Source organism: Ambystoma mexicanum, chromosome 6q (genome assembly GCF_040938575.1).
Source record: "Ambystoma mexicanum isolate Mex_15411 chromosome 6q, UKY_AmexF1_1, whole genome shotgun sequence".
Classification (NCBI taxonomy): Eukaryota; Metazoa; Chordata; class Amphibia; order Caudata; family Ambystomatidae; genus Ambystoma; species Ambystoma mexicanum.
Window position 1 is genome coordinate 341,465,182 of NC_090937.1, and position 16,177 is coordinate 341,481,358.

Genomic DNA, 16,177 nt, shown 5'->3' on the forward strand with positions numbered 1-16,177 from the left:
GTATCGTCCCCACAGGTCGTGGACGGGGAGGAGGGCTGAGCAGGGCGCGATGGTTGAAAAGGAGGTGGAGGATGAATCCTTCTTCTCTTAGGAGGAGGGCTCCCAGAAGGGCCTGGCTCCGGGTCCCCCATCGGGAGCAGTTCCTCCGTTGGTGGTAATGGCAATCTCGTCCTTATCTCCGAGCACAAGGACTGTATAGCCAACAAAATGGCCGCCTAGTTGTTTTGCGGCACTGGTTGAGGGGATTCCGACGGGCGGTCAGGAGCCCCGTCGGCACCCTCGACGTTATCGTCGTCTCTGACGTCAGGATCCCTCCCAACGGGCTGGTCTTCTTCCACGCCAACGCCGTGGCTTAAGACTTCGATCAGCTTCTCTTCAGAGGTTGAGGCCGAATCCACGACGACTTCCTGCCCCCCCTTTTTCTTCGCCAGAGGTTTCACGGGGGGTCCTGTCGATGGGCATGAAAGAGGACTCCCTCCGCGGTGGCAGGGAGACTCTGGGCCCCGAGGTCGCCACCACTGGTGTAGCCTCCACAGGCTGAGCCAGGGCCGCCGCGACTGTCTCGATAGAGGCATTGGCCGGGTGGATCAAGGCTTTCAACACCTTAGGTGCGCTCACCGCCTTCTCCTTGGGGGGGAGTGTCACCGCCTCGCTCCCCCTCCGATGGGGCCTTCGAGCTCGACCAGGGTCTCTCCAGAAGCTTCGCCGGGTGCTCAGCCTTCCTCTTACCCGAGCCAGAGCGTTGGCTCGTGGTTGATGGCGCCTGGGAGGATGCGCCCTGCCTGGCACCCGTAGAGCCCGACCGTTCGGCGCTCCCGGTGCCAGCGGACTCGCGGTGCTTGGCCTTCTGTTGGGCCCCCGTCGCCGGGGCGCCCTCAGTCTTAGAAGACCGCTCGGACTTTTTCTCGCCCGACGGGCTCTTCCCTTCCAGCCAGTTGGCGAGACGCAGATGGCGGTCCTTCATGGTCCGCTCTGACATATTGCCGCAAAACGCACAGTCCTTCTCCACGTGTGTCTTGTCCTCATGCAGGCAGTAGAGGCAAAGGGAGTGTTCATCCTCCTTAAAGACATTCTGAAGCTGGCATCCAGGGCAGACCCTGAACAGCTTTCCGGGCGTCGAGCTTCCCTTCTCCTGGGCCATGTCTGAGATGGGCCTGAGAAACTTCTGGAGTCCTCCAAAAGCGTGGCTCGACGAAATCTTCACCCTTGAGGGGCGTAGAAGAATCCAACACGGGTCCTCGTTGATCGGATAAAGAAACTGTGGAGCTTGAGGCACTTTGACCGAAAAAAGAGAATTTTCTTAAGAAAAAGCGCGAAAACACACTAAAGCTCGAGAGCAATAGCACGAGGATCCCAACACTTGAACGTGCGGTAAAAATCTGAAGATGGCTGCCAGAGGCGGGGCTTAGGGAGATGGTAGTCATTGGCTGTGGTCAGTATGACACAGAGATCAGTGATTGGTTACTACTACTAAAGACAGATCAGAAACTAAACTGATACTGATTTTTCTTTACCGAGGATTCCCAGCCTGACAACGGGGAATATTCATGAGCATGTGAATCCATGCCAGACCCCATGCTGGAGAAATAGAAGAACCTGAGAATCTCTTGATTAGGTAGAATTGCAGCCAAGATGTTTATGCTGCCTCGTATGCTTTACCTCTTTCAGATCCTACCCCTGGTGGTGCCCACTGCCTTTTTCCATGACCTCGGTAGGATCATGGGTCATTTCATCTGGGAAAGCAAGCAGCCATGTCTCTACCCAACATTCACCAGTACTACGAGGCATCCCAGAACTGTATCATTATGGAGTGCCTCTTGGGTAATGAGGATAAATTATGGGTAGCAATTGATGGGTGGCGGAAAAAAAAATATTGTTTAGGTTCTTTGGATTCTGCGCTCACACAGTCCTAGACAGCTCTACCTCAGCACCATAATAAAACAGGTGGCAGACACTTCAGACAATTTAGTCAAAAAGTACGAAATTACGACGACTTTCCCGTTCAAACCCCTGTACAATAACCCAGTTTCCCCAGGGATGGAATCGGGGGCTTTTACGTCTTGGTGAGAGGGGGAGCCAAGTGATCCATGACATGTTCCAGGGGCCCATATTACGCCCTTTACAAGATTGTAAACAAGGTTTTGGGGTAGGGAAACAGACTACGCTACTTCCAACTGAGCCATTGGGTCTCTATCCTAGACGCCCATTCACCCAATTTGAGAAATACATAACGACACATGATGGTGAAAAGGGTCTCAGTTCGGGGCTACATAAAGTCATAGCAGCATCCATTCCCCGGGCAACGTGGCCCTATATAGGGCAGTGGGGAAAAAAGACGACTGGGTGGGAGCTGGAAAGGAGGGACTGGGAAAAGCTGTGGGCAATGATCCCCAGAACAGTTAAGTCAGCACAGCTACAGCAATGTGGCATTACACGCCGGCCCATATTCACAGGATATATCCAGATGCTTCAAAAGCGTGTTGGAGGCGGTGCGGAGGGCATAAATGGTTGAAATGCCCCAAGATTGAGCTGTTCTCGGCATAAGGCCCAGGAGGGTCACTTTGGGGCAGTAGTGGGTCTTCTCCAGAGGAGGTATTGGGCCAGGGAACGGGGTCACAGGAGGGGGAAATCACAGGAGACCTAGGAAGACCAGACCATTGCTTACCCTGGCGGCAATGCTTTCAATTGCGCATCTTTGGAAGGGTCCAGACATCCCCACAATACAAGACTGGCTAAGGAAAATCTGAGAGTTTGTGAACCTGGAGTATGCAATGAATAATATCTTGGTGCGTTTTGATTGAGACGGAGGGCAGTTCCTAAAGGACCTTTAGAGCCCAATGGTGTCCACAATGTCTGAAATTACTAGATTTGCTTTAATCTGCTTGAGTCGCTCCAAGAGGGCCACTACGTTGAGTGAAGGAATCTGCCGGGAGGGGTAGAGGTGGGGGGAATTGGGTAAGTTCGGCAAGTTTGCATTGGCTGTGATTAAAGAGGTGTATTGTCGGCAGAAAAAGTATAGTTTGTAATAAACATTTTTTAAAGTAGGTATGTGGGAAACTAAAATATAGCAATCAACAAATGTTGGTAAAAAAAAAAAACAGTGCCGAGGTTGGATAAGGTGATTTTGATTTAAGTTAATACATATCAAAAAGCAATTAATTATCTGCGTATGTCTGGCTTGTTCTTGATAAATGCTCCAATTTCTTATATTACAACAGCTGTCCAAAACTACTTCAGTGAATAGCCCATGGACACATTGGAGCATGCCTTTGAGAAGCATTCATCTAGAGATAATCAAAACTTATTTTAAAACTAACCCGAGGGGGCAAAAACTCAGTTGCAAGCTAATAGCCAGCCATAAAAATCTCACTTGCCGCCTCAATTGTATACATACACATCATGGGGGCGCTGTTGCGCCGAAACAAGATGGCCGCCTGCTAGTGGAGCTCCGGACGGGAAGAGCACTACAAACTTAAACACCGGCTAACGGCATCTACTCTGCTCCATATCGGCCGGGCCCACCTATAAGCCTCTCTGCTGCAACCCTGAGAGGTTTCATCTTCCACCGCCCTTCGAGGACTGCGCGGCAGCCGTGCGACTGAAGCGGGACTGCGGGGGCTCACCTCGGGCCGTGTCGCGGCTCAGGCGCCTCTGGCTTTCCCTACACCCGAGTGTGTGGTGCTGCGGCCTGCTGTGGGGGAGGGGCGCTGCGGCTCTCCTCGGCGGCCTGGCTCTCCCGGCCGGGGGGGCTGCCCTACATCGCTTCTACGGGCGCCTGTGTCCCTCCAAGAGGACCCTGCTGCACCCTGTGGGTGCCGCTTTCTGCGTGCTCCGGTGGCACTGAGCCCGGCTCCCTCCCGCTGCCCGTCGGAGACCTGGGCGACGCCGCACCACATCCTGCCGCCCTCCGTTGCCCCCCTCCTACGGACCACTGAGCATAGCCACAACAAGGTAGGGGGGGACGAGGGGGTGGAGGACGGCCCGACTTGCTTGGCTCCTGGGCTCTGCACGGTCACCGGCGGCTGCCCTTCGCCTCCTGAATCAGCATCCGAACTGGGCTGTCGGTCCCGCGCCGCCAGCGCCACTTGTTGACTTGGGGCCCCCCCCGCGGCGGGCCTGGAGGCGGCCCCGGGCCCTTCTCTGCACTGTCTGATCCCTGCGCATTGGGTCTGCCTTCCCACGTCCACTGCCACCTGCACCTGATGGGGCCCTCGGCTAAACGCTGTTGCCTCACGCCTGACAGTACACCACGGATGGTGTACTAAACACTGCCTCTTAACCTCATAGCTACAGACAACAAGCCTGCTCGCCTAGTCTGTGCTCCATCCACCTTCCCGCTGACTGCACCATCTGTGTACCGAGGTAAGGCCTGCCAACCTCCTTCCCGCTACTGCTGCGATCACTACTGCTTTGGAGTGTGCGGGCCGGCGTGGCTGAGGAGCTGGCGCAGGTGTTGCTCCCCCACCAGAAGCCCTTGGCGCCTCTCTCCGGATCCTCTTGCCCACACTGTCATTGATCCCTCCTGCAGGCAGCCGTTTCTCCTGGATCCCTGGCTGCGGGTCTCTAACTTGAACAACTGCTGAACCCGTGCTTCGGCTGGGCGGCCCACCGCAGGACACCCTGCCCCGGCCCCACTCCTTCGCCGTGGACGATTCGTTTTCCCCACCCCTCTCGTCTACGCTGCAACGCTCCTGGGCTGGTGTGGGGACCTCACCAACCATGGTGACATTTGCACCCTCTGTGTGTTTCCCGGTGCACTCGGACCCGCACCTGCTGCCTACCAGTAATCACTGCTGAACGCCTTCCCGCTTGACATGGGAACATGGTCTCCTCGCCTTCTCGCAGAGTAACACCTACACTAAACCTCCTACGGTTGTGCCCCCATTGCTCTCAAATAAGGAACACCTTGACTTGCAGCTCTGCTTCCAGGGGCCTCCTGTTACCTCAACTATACTGGCCTATACCCGTGTGCCCACTCGCCACCCCACTCCTGTGCTAACTGCACATACGCTCCACGCCTCATGACCTAAGGGTGGGTACCCGCGTTGGCACCTAGTTACCTCCCTCAGCCTCCCCGGAGAGGCTGGAGTGCCTCACCCCGGACGGCCCACCCTCGAGCCAGTAACCTGCGCCGCGTCCTCTTACGTCACATCACTGATCCAACGATCCAGTGGCAACATCACGTCTGGTTTACCCCTCCGGTCCCCGTGGCATTGCTGTCTGGCTCGGTGTGCTCTGGTGGGGACCCCTGGAGTTCCCCCCCCAGCCTCGTCAACCGCTTTCCACACCTTGCTGCCCTTCCCCCCTGGGCACTCGACGGGGCTGCGATCGGAGGGACTCCCGCTACAACTATACTGAGCCCCGGTCGCCAGACGCTGCCTTTCACCATGACTAAGGGAGCCGGGTCTAGCAAGAAGCAAAGTTCCCTCCAAGCCGCTAATGGACCCTCCGGAGGAGTCACCGTCCACCATGGCGCCCTTAACCTCTGTTGACTCGCAGAAAATGCTGTAGTACATGCGAGAGGGCTTCACTACGCTACACACCAAGTTAGACGATATGAATCGGACCATCTCGTCCATAAAGGCCCATATTGAAAGGACAGACAGTAGGGTTGCCGAGATCGAGACAGGGGTTGGCACCACGGAGGACGACCTGGTTTCCTTACGCGCCGCTGTGACCACCCTGACCAGCCGGGTCTCTATGGTTGAAAAGAAAAATTATGACCTCGAATCCCGCTCCAGGCGGAATAACCTCCGCATTGTTGGTATACCGGAGGACATTAAAGAGCCCATGGAGGATTACGTGGAACGTACCCTTTTAACACTCCTGGATAACCCCAAGCTTTGGGCACAATTTGCAGTTGAGAGAGCTCACCGTTCCTTCACGGCGAAGCCCAGGCCGGGTGCCCCACCCTGCCCCATCATGGCCAGAATCCTCAATTTCCGTGACGCCCTGCTCCGGGCGGCCAGGGCCCAAGGGGAGCTGCACCTTGGGGCGGCGAGGGTACACTTGTACCCGGGTTACTCTGTGGCTGTGCAACAAGAGCGTAAAACCTTCCTTGCGGTAAAAAAAAGAGACTTCGAGACTAGGAGTCAAGTACTCTATGCTCTTCCCCGCCAAGCTGAGGATCGAACACTCCAATCAAACATACTTCTTCACCATCCCGGAAGAGGCTTCAAAATTTAGACTAACACATTCCTGGTTGATTTAAATAGTGTTGATATAAGTTTCATGCTCTTCACTATTCGTTATCATACCTGGGCCATGGGGCCGCACCGCCACGGCGCCACCTCCCCCACGATGCCCACTATTCATTGTAGTTTATTATTGTACTTGTTGCCAATGTTGCTCCATTACCTCTGTGTAGGTGATGTTTCGCGCCATGCTGTTGCATCGTAGACTTAATATCCGTTTCTTGTTGGGTTCCCGGCTCAGAGCTACCCGGTATTTCAACCTAGCCACTCCTGTGATTATGCCCCGGGACCCTGCCCCCCCCCCCCCGGACTAGGACCACACCCAATTCTTTTGATGCTGTGTCCCGATGTAAACCGCACCCACTCTAAACGCCCCGCTTTATCCTACTACGTAGCATAACTCTCCTTACGCTCTTCCCACCCCGGGCCGCCATCGCCGGCTGCTAACAGAACCCCAGGCGTTGATGCTCAAAAGTTTATGTTTGTTTTGGTTTTGTTCGGGTTTCGTCCCTCCGATTGGGGGAGGGATGTGGGTGGGGATTTGGAAGGGAACATTATGGTTTAAAAATGTCTTGACAGCCTACAGAGGCGCCACAAGCACTGCGCCCAATCAATTCATATATGTAGTCAGGCGACCGCAAACACCTAGGGTACACGCTGTTCGTTTCACTGAAATCCACCTTTACTTATTCTACCATCACCCCCTCAAATATGGCTGACACTACTCTGACCTTTATGAGCTGGAACGTCAGGGGATTAGGCAATTATAAAAAGATGCGACAGATTCAGCTCCACGCTGAACGCCACGGAGTAAAGATCCTATGTTTGCAGGAAACCCACGCTCGCTCGGAGCAATGTGAACAATTTGCCAAGCAATGGGGCCCCCAGAGGTATTACACTAATTATTCCACTCAGAGCCGAGGCACCCTTACCCTAATACATAGAAGTTTGAAATTTACGTGTCACCACTCCCACATAGATCCACTTGGTAAGTTTGTGCTCATCACTGGTAGATTACAGCATCAGGAGCGTCATCCTGAACATATATGGTCCCAACGTCGACGACCCTGACTTCTATCTTCACCTGGTCACTCTACTCGAGAGCTACCCCCTGATTCCTATTTTGTGGGGCGGGGACTTCAATACGATACTAGATGTCAACCTGGATAGATCAGGTTCTCGTCCTCGCCAACTGTCTAAGGCAGCATATTCTATCCTGACCTCGCTCCCACGCCTGGCACTGGACGACGGTTGGCGCCTGATGTATCCTGAGGACCGTACTTACTCCTTTTACTCCTCAGTCCATGATTCCCACTCTAGAATAGATAGATGGCTTGTCACAGACATACTGATTAGATGCGTAACTCACTTGGCCATTCTCCCCAGGACGCTGTCGGACCACTCACCGGTACTTATCTCCTTAAACTGGGGATTAGACCCCAACAAAACAAGACAGTGCAGGATGAGTCCTCACGCAGTTCTTGGCCAGGTTTTTGCCTCCGAGCTTAAATCCTCCTTTGAGGAATATTTTGAGATTAACACAAACTCTGTTTCAACACAAGCTGTGCTCTGGGAAGCCTTCAAAGCACACACGAGAGGGGTTGCTATCTCCAAGAGCAGTGGCATCCTGAAGGGCATCCGTGCCGACATCGCTACCAGCGAATCAGCCTTATCCGTCTATGAATCCCAATACGCTGTGGATCATTCCCCGGCTACTTTAGCAATGCTGGGTTCTGAACTGGACCGGTTCCGTGGCCTTGCCGAGCACAAGGTTAAGTTCCTGGACTCCCCCCGATCGGTGAGGAAATACGGCGAGGGCGAGCGCCCCGGCAGAATGCTAGCTAGGCTGCTACGTCGTGAATTCAGTGCCCCCAACATACTGGCCATTGCTAGACCGGATGGCACACTCGCCACCTGCCCCACCACCCCACCCCCCCCCCCCCCCCCCAAGACATCAATTCTGAGTTCCTCGGGTTCTACACCTGCCTGTACTCGGAGGTTGATAGTTCCCAGATTTCTGAAATCGATTCCTATTTAGAGAACCTCCCTTTGTCAGTCCTGTCAACTGACGCTAGCACCTCCCTCGAGAGGCCCTTCACCCTAGAGGAAATTATGGAGGCCATTGAGTCATTGGATCGGGGAAGGCCCCTGGCCCAGATGGGCTCCCGATGGACTTCTACAAACTATACAAGGCCCAACTAGCGCCGCACCTACTGACCCTGTGGGAAGAATCGTGCAACAGGGGCATACTTCCACCGTCCCTCCGGGAGGCATTGATTACAGTGCTCCTTAAACCTGGTAAGACCCCCCACGCAGTGTAGCTCATACCGACCCCTCTCGCTGATTAATAGTGATATTAAAATATTTGCCAAACTACTTGCCAACCGCTTAGCCCCATACATGTCCCACATTATTCATCCAGACCAGGCCGGCTTCGTCCCTGGTAGGTCCACCTCCCTAAATTTAAGGAGACTCTTCAATGTAATCAGCAGAATCGACCCCGGCCACACAAGCAGTGGCAGCTACATTGGACATGCAAAAGGCATTTGATTCAGTTTCCTGGAAATACCTGTGGTGTGTTCTTGAGAAGTGCAAATTCGTCCCCAACTTCCGCACCTGGATAAAGCTCCTTTACACCGCCCCATCAGCCAAGGTCCGCACGGAAGACAGGTGCTCTTCCCCCCTTTCAGATATTTAGAGGTACACGCCAGGGATGCCCTTTCTCCCCACTCATTTTTGCTATAGCCATGGAGCCCTTCACTGACATGATTCGGCAATCACACTCGCACAGGGGGTTGCGCACGTCAGGCCAGACTGATATAGTCTCTCTCTACGCTGACGATACCCTGCTGTATGTTCGATCCCCTGAAATCAATCTTTCACCTATACTGACAGATGTGGCTCGATTTGGTGACATATCCGGTCTGAAGGTTAATTGCTCCAAGTCTACATTATTTCCACTCACAGATTTGACACAACCACCCCCCCGGATCTACATGGGTTCAACTGGTCACCTTCGAGCTTCACCTACCCAGGGGTGGTGGTCTCTCGGCACACGTCACAGCTGCGTGACGACAACTACCAAACTTAACTAACCTGGAGACTAAAACCTCCAGCTGGACTAAACTTCCCCTCTCGCGAGCAGGCAGAATTAGAATACTCAAAATGATTGTATTACCTCAATTACTGTACCGATTTACCAATCTGCCTCTGTGGCCCGGGGATACCTTTTTCCAAACACTGCGCAGCATATGTAACACATTCCTTTGGCACTCGCCGTCCGCCTCAAATTATCCACACTAACCGCTCCTAGGGCATTGGGCGGTTTTGGCGCACCCTATTTTATCAGATACTGGGTGGTGGCCCAAACACAGTTTGCTGCATACTGGTTCAATACCATTGATCCCCCCCCCCCACATGTTCGCATCGAGAAGCTGTGTGACCGAGTGATCAGATCCCTGGTCCTCCAACCAATCTCCCCTGGCTTAAACTCTGCGAATCCTGTAGCCAGGACGTCCTTGGCTCTTACCAAATTCTGGTCCATGGTCGACACACCCCACCCGTTCCACTGGGATTTGCCACTGTGGAACTTCCTTCCCGATGTTCCACACATTCCACTTTCGGTGGTCACTCACTGGGCTGCTGCTGGCTTCCTGCCGCTGCGCGATGCCTTTGCACAGGGAAACTTTATAGAATGGTCTGACCTTCCTCCCTCACTCAGGCGCCGACCCTCGGTGTGGCTACAGTACTCTTCACTCCGCGCACATCTCAAGTCCAGATAGTCAGACTTTCCGGCATTGCCCACTGATGAACCTCCTTCAGAGGCAAGGTGTTGAGGCTCTACTCCTTACTACAGACTAGAGCGGCCCCCCACTTCACTGAGCTGAGACGCAGATGGGAGGAGGACATTGGTTCTGAGATCACAGACGAGAGGTGGTCTCGGATGTGCGCTCGTACCCACGAGGTTTCCTACAATACTAAATTTAAACTCATCCAGTTTAAAATCTTACACAGGTATCATCATACACCTATGAGACTCCACCGTATGTTTAACGCCAACTCCCCCTCCTGTCCTAGGTGCGGCGCAGATCAAGCCTCCTATATACACATGTTGTTCTGTCCCCACCTGTCCCAATTTTGGTTGAAAATTTGCTCTACACTGTCTGATATTCTGAAACACCCAATCACCCCTACCCCACTGCACTGCACTGCTTATTCCACGACTTCCCGCAGTTACCCCGTGATTCAAAGAAACTGGCAGGTCTTTGCATGCTACTGGCAGTTTGCTGTATATTACTCTGTTGGCTCCACCCTAGAGCCCCTACCTATACACAATGGCTCAGATCGGTCACATGGGCTCACGACACGGAGCAGTCCTGGAGTGCGATGCAGTGTCCACACTCCAGGCCGAGGGACATCTGGTCGAGATTCCAAGACTATATCTCTGCCATGGCCTCACCGTCGACTTCTCCCTCCACTATCTAAGGGGAACCACCTGGGGAAGTAATCTGTTATGGTGTATGTATCAATACTATGTATATTGCCTTTTATCTATCTGCTACATTTTACTCATTCGCATTGCTTGCTCTCAGCGCTGGTGCCATATGGCTCCCTCTATTTCTTTGTTGTGCTGTCAAGTCAAAAAGTTTTAAAAAAAATAAAATACATACACATCACACAATTTTACAGCCCTAGAGTCAAATATCATTAACCAACGGCTTGTATGGGGTACACATTGTACACTAAACAAAGTTAACCAACAATCAGTCTTCAACAATGCCTCAGTCCTCATTTATAATATATTCACAACTGTGTTATAGTGGAGCTAGATTTCAGCAGAGTATGCTCACTTCAAAACCTCACCCACTCCTTTTGAAACTTAGTCTACTAAAAGTCTTGCTGCTTTCTCGGTTTGTGCAATCATTTTGCTGTCAGAGGGAGCAGCACCCCCCCCTGCTATTGCAACTCCTTTTTGGTGCACTCACGCAGACAGCTACCAGCAGGGGCATTCCATTTTTTCCATGGGTGGGTTTCCTCACTGAGAAAGTGTTGGGAACTAGGTTGGTATACACTTCACATTTCAGTTGCACCATGTTGTCTTTTTACTGCATTGGTAAGCAAATGCACATTTAGGATGACCGATGGGCTAAAAGATCATTTTTTTAAATCTACTCTCGGGCCATTTTCTTTTGCGGTTGGTCTGCGTTGTCCATGTAGAATGGTAAAGATAGTCGTTGCACCGATTTAGACCAGGGCACAGCCTACCAAGGTACCCTTTGATGCAGTGTAGGATGAGTGTCACCCTCCATCCACATCACTGTGGGTGTGCTTTAGTGTGTGGAGTTTGGTTGGCCAACCCAAAAAGGGCAGGAGCCAAAACTGTTAAAGCTCGGAAGGTTTGCAGGGGAGAGGAATCTGGTGTTTGGGGCAGCTGGTGTGGGTGGGGAGTAACACAGAGTCAGTGTATATGTGTAATTGCTTAACTTGCCAGGAAGAAGCTGGACCTCTGAGGTCATTGGGCACTTTCTGCTGCAACCATACTGGTCTTGCTCCAGGTTATTCTCTTTAACCTGACTCTCCAGCGCTAGGGAATCTTGACAATAAGCCTCTCCCTAATCTTCCAGACAGCCTCCAGTACTGTTCTCATGCCACAACCTTATATGCCCTTCTGACGCCTTGCCCTAGTGTTGAACTAAAGTGGCTTGCTTCCTGCTACTCCATCAAATCTTCTGCTCTAATGTTCAAAAGAAAGCTTTACACTCGTGCAGGTGTTTATTGTCGAAAGCCTGTTTATGTTGCCTTCTGCTGAATCTTCCAGCGGATCGAACCACCCTTGGACCTGCTGTTTAAGGTCCCTGTTGTGCTTCCTGCTCTTGGCGTTCCTTTCAATTTGCGGGCCATTTTGAGGTGTTCCACCCTACGACCCTTTTAATCTATGTAAGGTGGTTAAGAACCCAATCTGAACCAGGGGGTCCTGGATCACCCACTTGTCAGACCAAATCCAACCAAGTTGATTTATGCACCTGCACTACCCTGGGCCTTCTACACAGCAATCCTTCACCTGGGCCATCTTCTGAAACGCATCCTGTTGCTAGTCTTCTCCCGGTGTGTGTCTGGGCGGTATGTGCAGTCCATTTTCAGTGACCCCCCCCTGACAGCAATTAAATTCTTCAATGGACTGGTAATCCACTCTGCAGCCATCTGCAGCCATCCAAAAGGCCTCTGGTCTTTGAACCTGGACCTGCTTCCTGTGGTTTGATGGGGTCCAAGCTGGATGGTTGCTGCTCACTTCACTCCAGTGACCTATACAAAAACTGATTGCCCAATTACTAGAACCTGCAGTACTATTGTGTTTGACCAGCGGGAAACAGACAACCTGTCTAACTTTTAAAACTCCTTAAACATACCATTGACTGACTTGCGTGTAAACTGCCTTTTTTAGTTCCCCCTGGTGTACAAGCGCTACTATACAATTCTTGCCTGTTATTTCATGTCCAAATAAATTAATCACCAACTCACTCTTAAAGAAATTATGGCATTGTGTGCGTCATTCGGTTGGTTTTCATTTTACATTGCAACTGAACCTGAAGTACCCAATATGTTCATCAGGGCTCAAAATCTGCACTAGCCATTGGCAAGTGAAAATTCCCCTCCTAGGAGTCAGAAATGTTGTGCTGTGTGCATGTGTAGAAATGAGAAGGTGAGTGACTTTATGGCTGGCTAGTAGCTAGTAGTTGGCTTGCAACTTGAAAGTTACCAGTGTTCATGATTACCAGACAATATTTACAAAGAGCATACAGCTTGGAGTGGGCGCCAAGGCAATCCAATTGCTCGGAAAACAGGTTGTATTTGCAGAAACGTACCCACGTTATGAGTAGCCCGGGTTCAGAGCACCCATGCCCCTCCCCTTCGTTATCTGCATTAATCGGCCGTTGGTGCAACAGGCTCTGTAGTAAATAAGGAAAAAAATATTCTTACCTCAGCAATCCACACCACCACTGGGATCTGGTGAGCTCGGTCTTCGGTGTTGATTATTTCACAATCATCAACACCGAAAACCGACTTTTCCAAAGCCCCAACTGTGCAGTGGACTGCTGAGAAACATTCGATTTGCCCTTGGCAAAGAGTCTTGGCACCCATGTATGATCTTTGGGGGTGCTAATGGTGATAATCCCCCTCCCGAGTTTCGCTTCAGCCCTTAACCTGGAGGGCAGGTCACAACAGACTGAGTCAGCATGCTCTGGTGGGGCATACTGACTACAAAGATCCTTTGTTGTGTGCTTGATGAGAATACATGCGTTTTGTCATCCTACTACCTGCCCAAAAGAAAAGTCAGATTGCTCAGTCTCTACCATTGAAAGAGTTGGGGCAAACCTGGTTGCAACTTGTGCACACAGTACAGATTTAGATCGCAGCGATTTAGATCTCAGATCGCTACAGGAAAATCACTGGATAAGAAAAAAAATATAAAAAGGACTTCACTGGAAAATAGATACTTCCTTAATTCCACTGAGTGAGTGTGCTGGGAAAAGAACAAAAAAAAGCCTTTTGAATGGTTTTAACTTTATCATCAAAGGTCTCCCGACATTAGTGTTTTAAAATAGTCTAAAGTACCATAGATTTCTATTGGGTCACATTATGTTATATAAACTGGCACATGAATGAAGAGTTAAAGATTTCTATTTCTTGGCACACTTATACACCGCTTTATCATTGTAATGGTATTCAAGATACACAAGAATCCCCTACCTCACAAGAACACTTTAGAGAACATACTACCAAAGTATGCGTGCAAGTTTCATTTTGTCAAAATTCAGGGTTCAAGATTAAGGTTTGATGAGCAGGAGCTGATGGGAATGGATCAAAGCAACCCGACTAGGAGATTTATTAAAAAAGAAAAAGCAGAAGACACATGCATGGGAACACCCACATGCCAGGCCCTTCCCTCGGATGCCCCTCTGCTCCACATTTCCAATCCCTTTCTCTGCGCTACCAAGTATCCCAAGTGAACACTTGCTTCCTGATCCTACAGGGGGCTCCCTGAGATGCTGAACAAGCATTCCACTACCTGATCAGCATATTGATACTCTCAAGCTACTGTAGGTTATAAACAAGAAACTAATTTTAGGACCTGAAAAGGTCAATGAAACCCTCAAGTTCATTCACAGGACAAGCCCCAAGAGGACATAGCCTCTCCATTACCAAACGTGCGTTGCCGTTCTCACGGCAGCATTCCACATGGCAGACCCATGTCACCACATGCAGACGACTTCAGCACCTCGACCAACCACTGCAAGTCAGGCTCCCCCAAGATGGAGTGTCAACATCCGCAAAAGGAGGATCTTCCACATGCCCAAATAGTCTGCCACCTTTGGGTAAGCAGAGATGCTTCATAATATCGACTCCTTCTACAGAGGGCCTAGCAGAGACGGCTAACTTAGGACGAAGTTGCTTCTTCAGCCATTCCCTCACAGAATGGTTCTGGGAGATTATCTGCATGGAAGGGGGCTGCCAGTTTTTAACTGGTCTTTTATTGCTGGCATGATGCTTTGTGAAGAATTTGTTCGAAAGCCCAATATTTAGAAAGCATGTCAGCCAATCCAGTATAATGATGCTAAATTATCAGACTATGGTACTGCAGTGTCTGGGTCAATAAAAGTTTCACTTATTGGCTGCAAAGTCTTGCAATTATTGGCACTCCTTGCACCCACCTTTTCTAATTGAATCAGACAATAACCGGAGCTAGGAACCTACTAGAAAACAGAACATAAGTCGCCACTTACTAGTAGAAGAAACATCAATTATGTGTAAGTGAAGACTTGGTTTTTCAAGGGTGAAAAATGGTACTTTTAGGGGACCCCTTTCGTTGATTTCTAAGTGCCAATGGCAGAGTATTGCTCTTAAAAACAGTGCAAATGGATGGGCTAGATTCTAGTTGGCGTGCCAATTAGGTGAATGAACAAACAGAAGGATACTCATTTATTTGCCTACTGAAAACAAAAGGTTTGCGACTTTCAACAATGTTTTTTGTTTGAGGTTCCTCTTAAAGGCTTGCTTTTCCAAATGTATGTTTGGGATTGCTTAAACAGTCACACTAATCTCAGATTCAGACTCACCATAGGTAGGCCAGGTAATGACTCAAGACAGCAAGTTTAAGAGTAAATCAATGCTGAAAGTTTGCTTGAAAAGCATTAAGAAAAAACAGATCCATGTAAAAGCTCAATAGGTAAAGTGCATGGAAATGCAACAGCAGGCATGTACATAAAAATGCCAGAAAAGATCAAAACATAACTTACTTTTGTTACCATAACCACAACAAAATTCTTGTCGTCAATTTTATATTCCTTGAGGGCAGTGTCATCATTTAGAATTTTACCTACAAATGCAAAAGGAAAATGTTAAAAGTACTAAACATCTTTTGTGAAAAACTGACCCAACATGTTATATTGTTGCAACATTTTATGCACGAGTATCATGCTTTGCACAGTAATTCCTACTTTAAAAAAAACTAGACAAAAAGGTATATTTATATTTTATACTTTGTACATTGTCTACACCATGGAACCTACTGACATTCCAAATGTTAGATTTGTAGCATGTTGGCAAGTGTGCTGAACATTTCGAACAGACACGCATCCACAAATGAAAGAAAATTATATCACATATATATGGGATACATTACTCACCGTAATTGTATTTCTGATGCTTGTATTTGCTTGGATTCACATGGTGTGCATAGCCCGCCATCTAGTGGAAGCTGCGGAGTATTACAGTTTTCGAAACTGGAAAAGGGATGTCGACAGGGCGTGCCAGTAATACTGTATATATATTAATTACTCACTGTAATCGTATTTCAGGTGCTTGTATCTGCTTAGATTCACATGCTCTGCATAGTCAGACATCTAGTGGTAGTCAGAGTATTACAAGATTTGTTTTCTAAACTCGAAAACTGACGTTGACCGGGCGCGTTAGTAATACTATCC

The 16,177-nt window shown here is 50.1% G+C and overlaps 1 protein-coding gene across 2 annotated transcripts in view; it reads right to left on the bottom strand.

Moving 5' to 3' along the window:
* RAD23B (RAD23 homolog B, nucleotide excision repair protein) overlaps window positions 1–16,177 on the bottom strand; it is a 452,986-nt gene that overhangs the window by 338,470 nt on the left and 98,339 nt on the right. For both annotated transcript variants that reach the window (XM_069630819.1, XM_069630820.1), the window contains exon 3: window positions 15,491–15,570. In XM_069630819.1, the coding sequence (XP_069486920.1) occupies window positions 15,491–15,570 (80 nt within the window). The remainder of the gene's footprint in view (window positions 1–15,490; window positions 15,571–16,177) is intronic.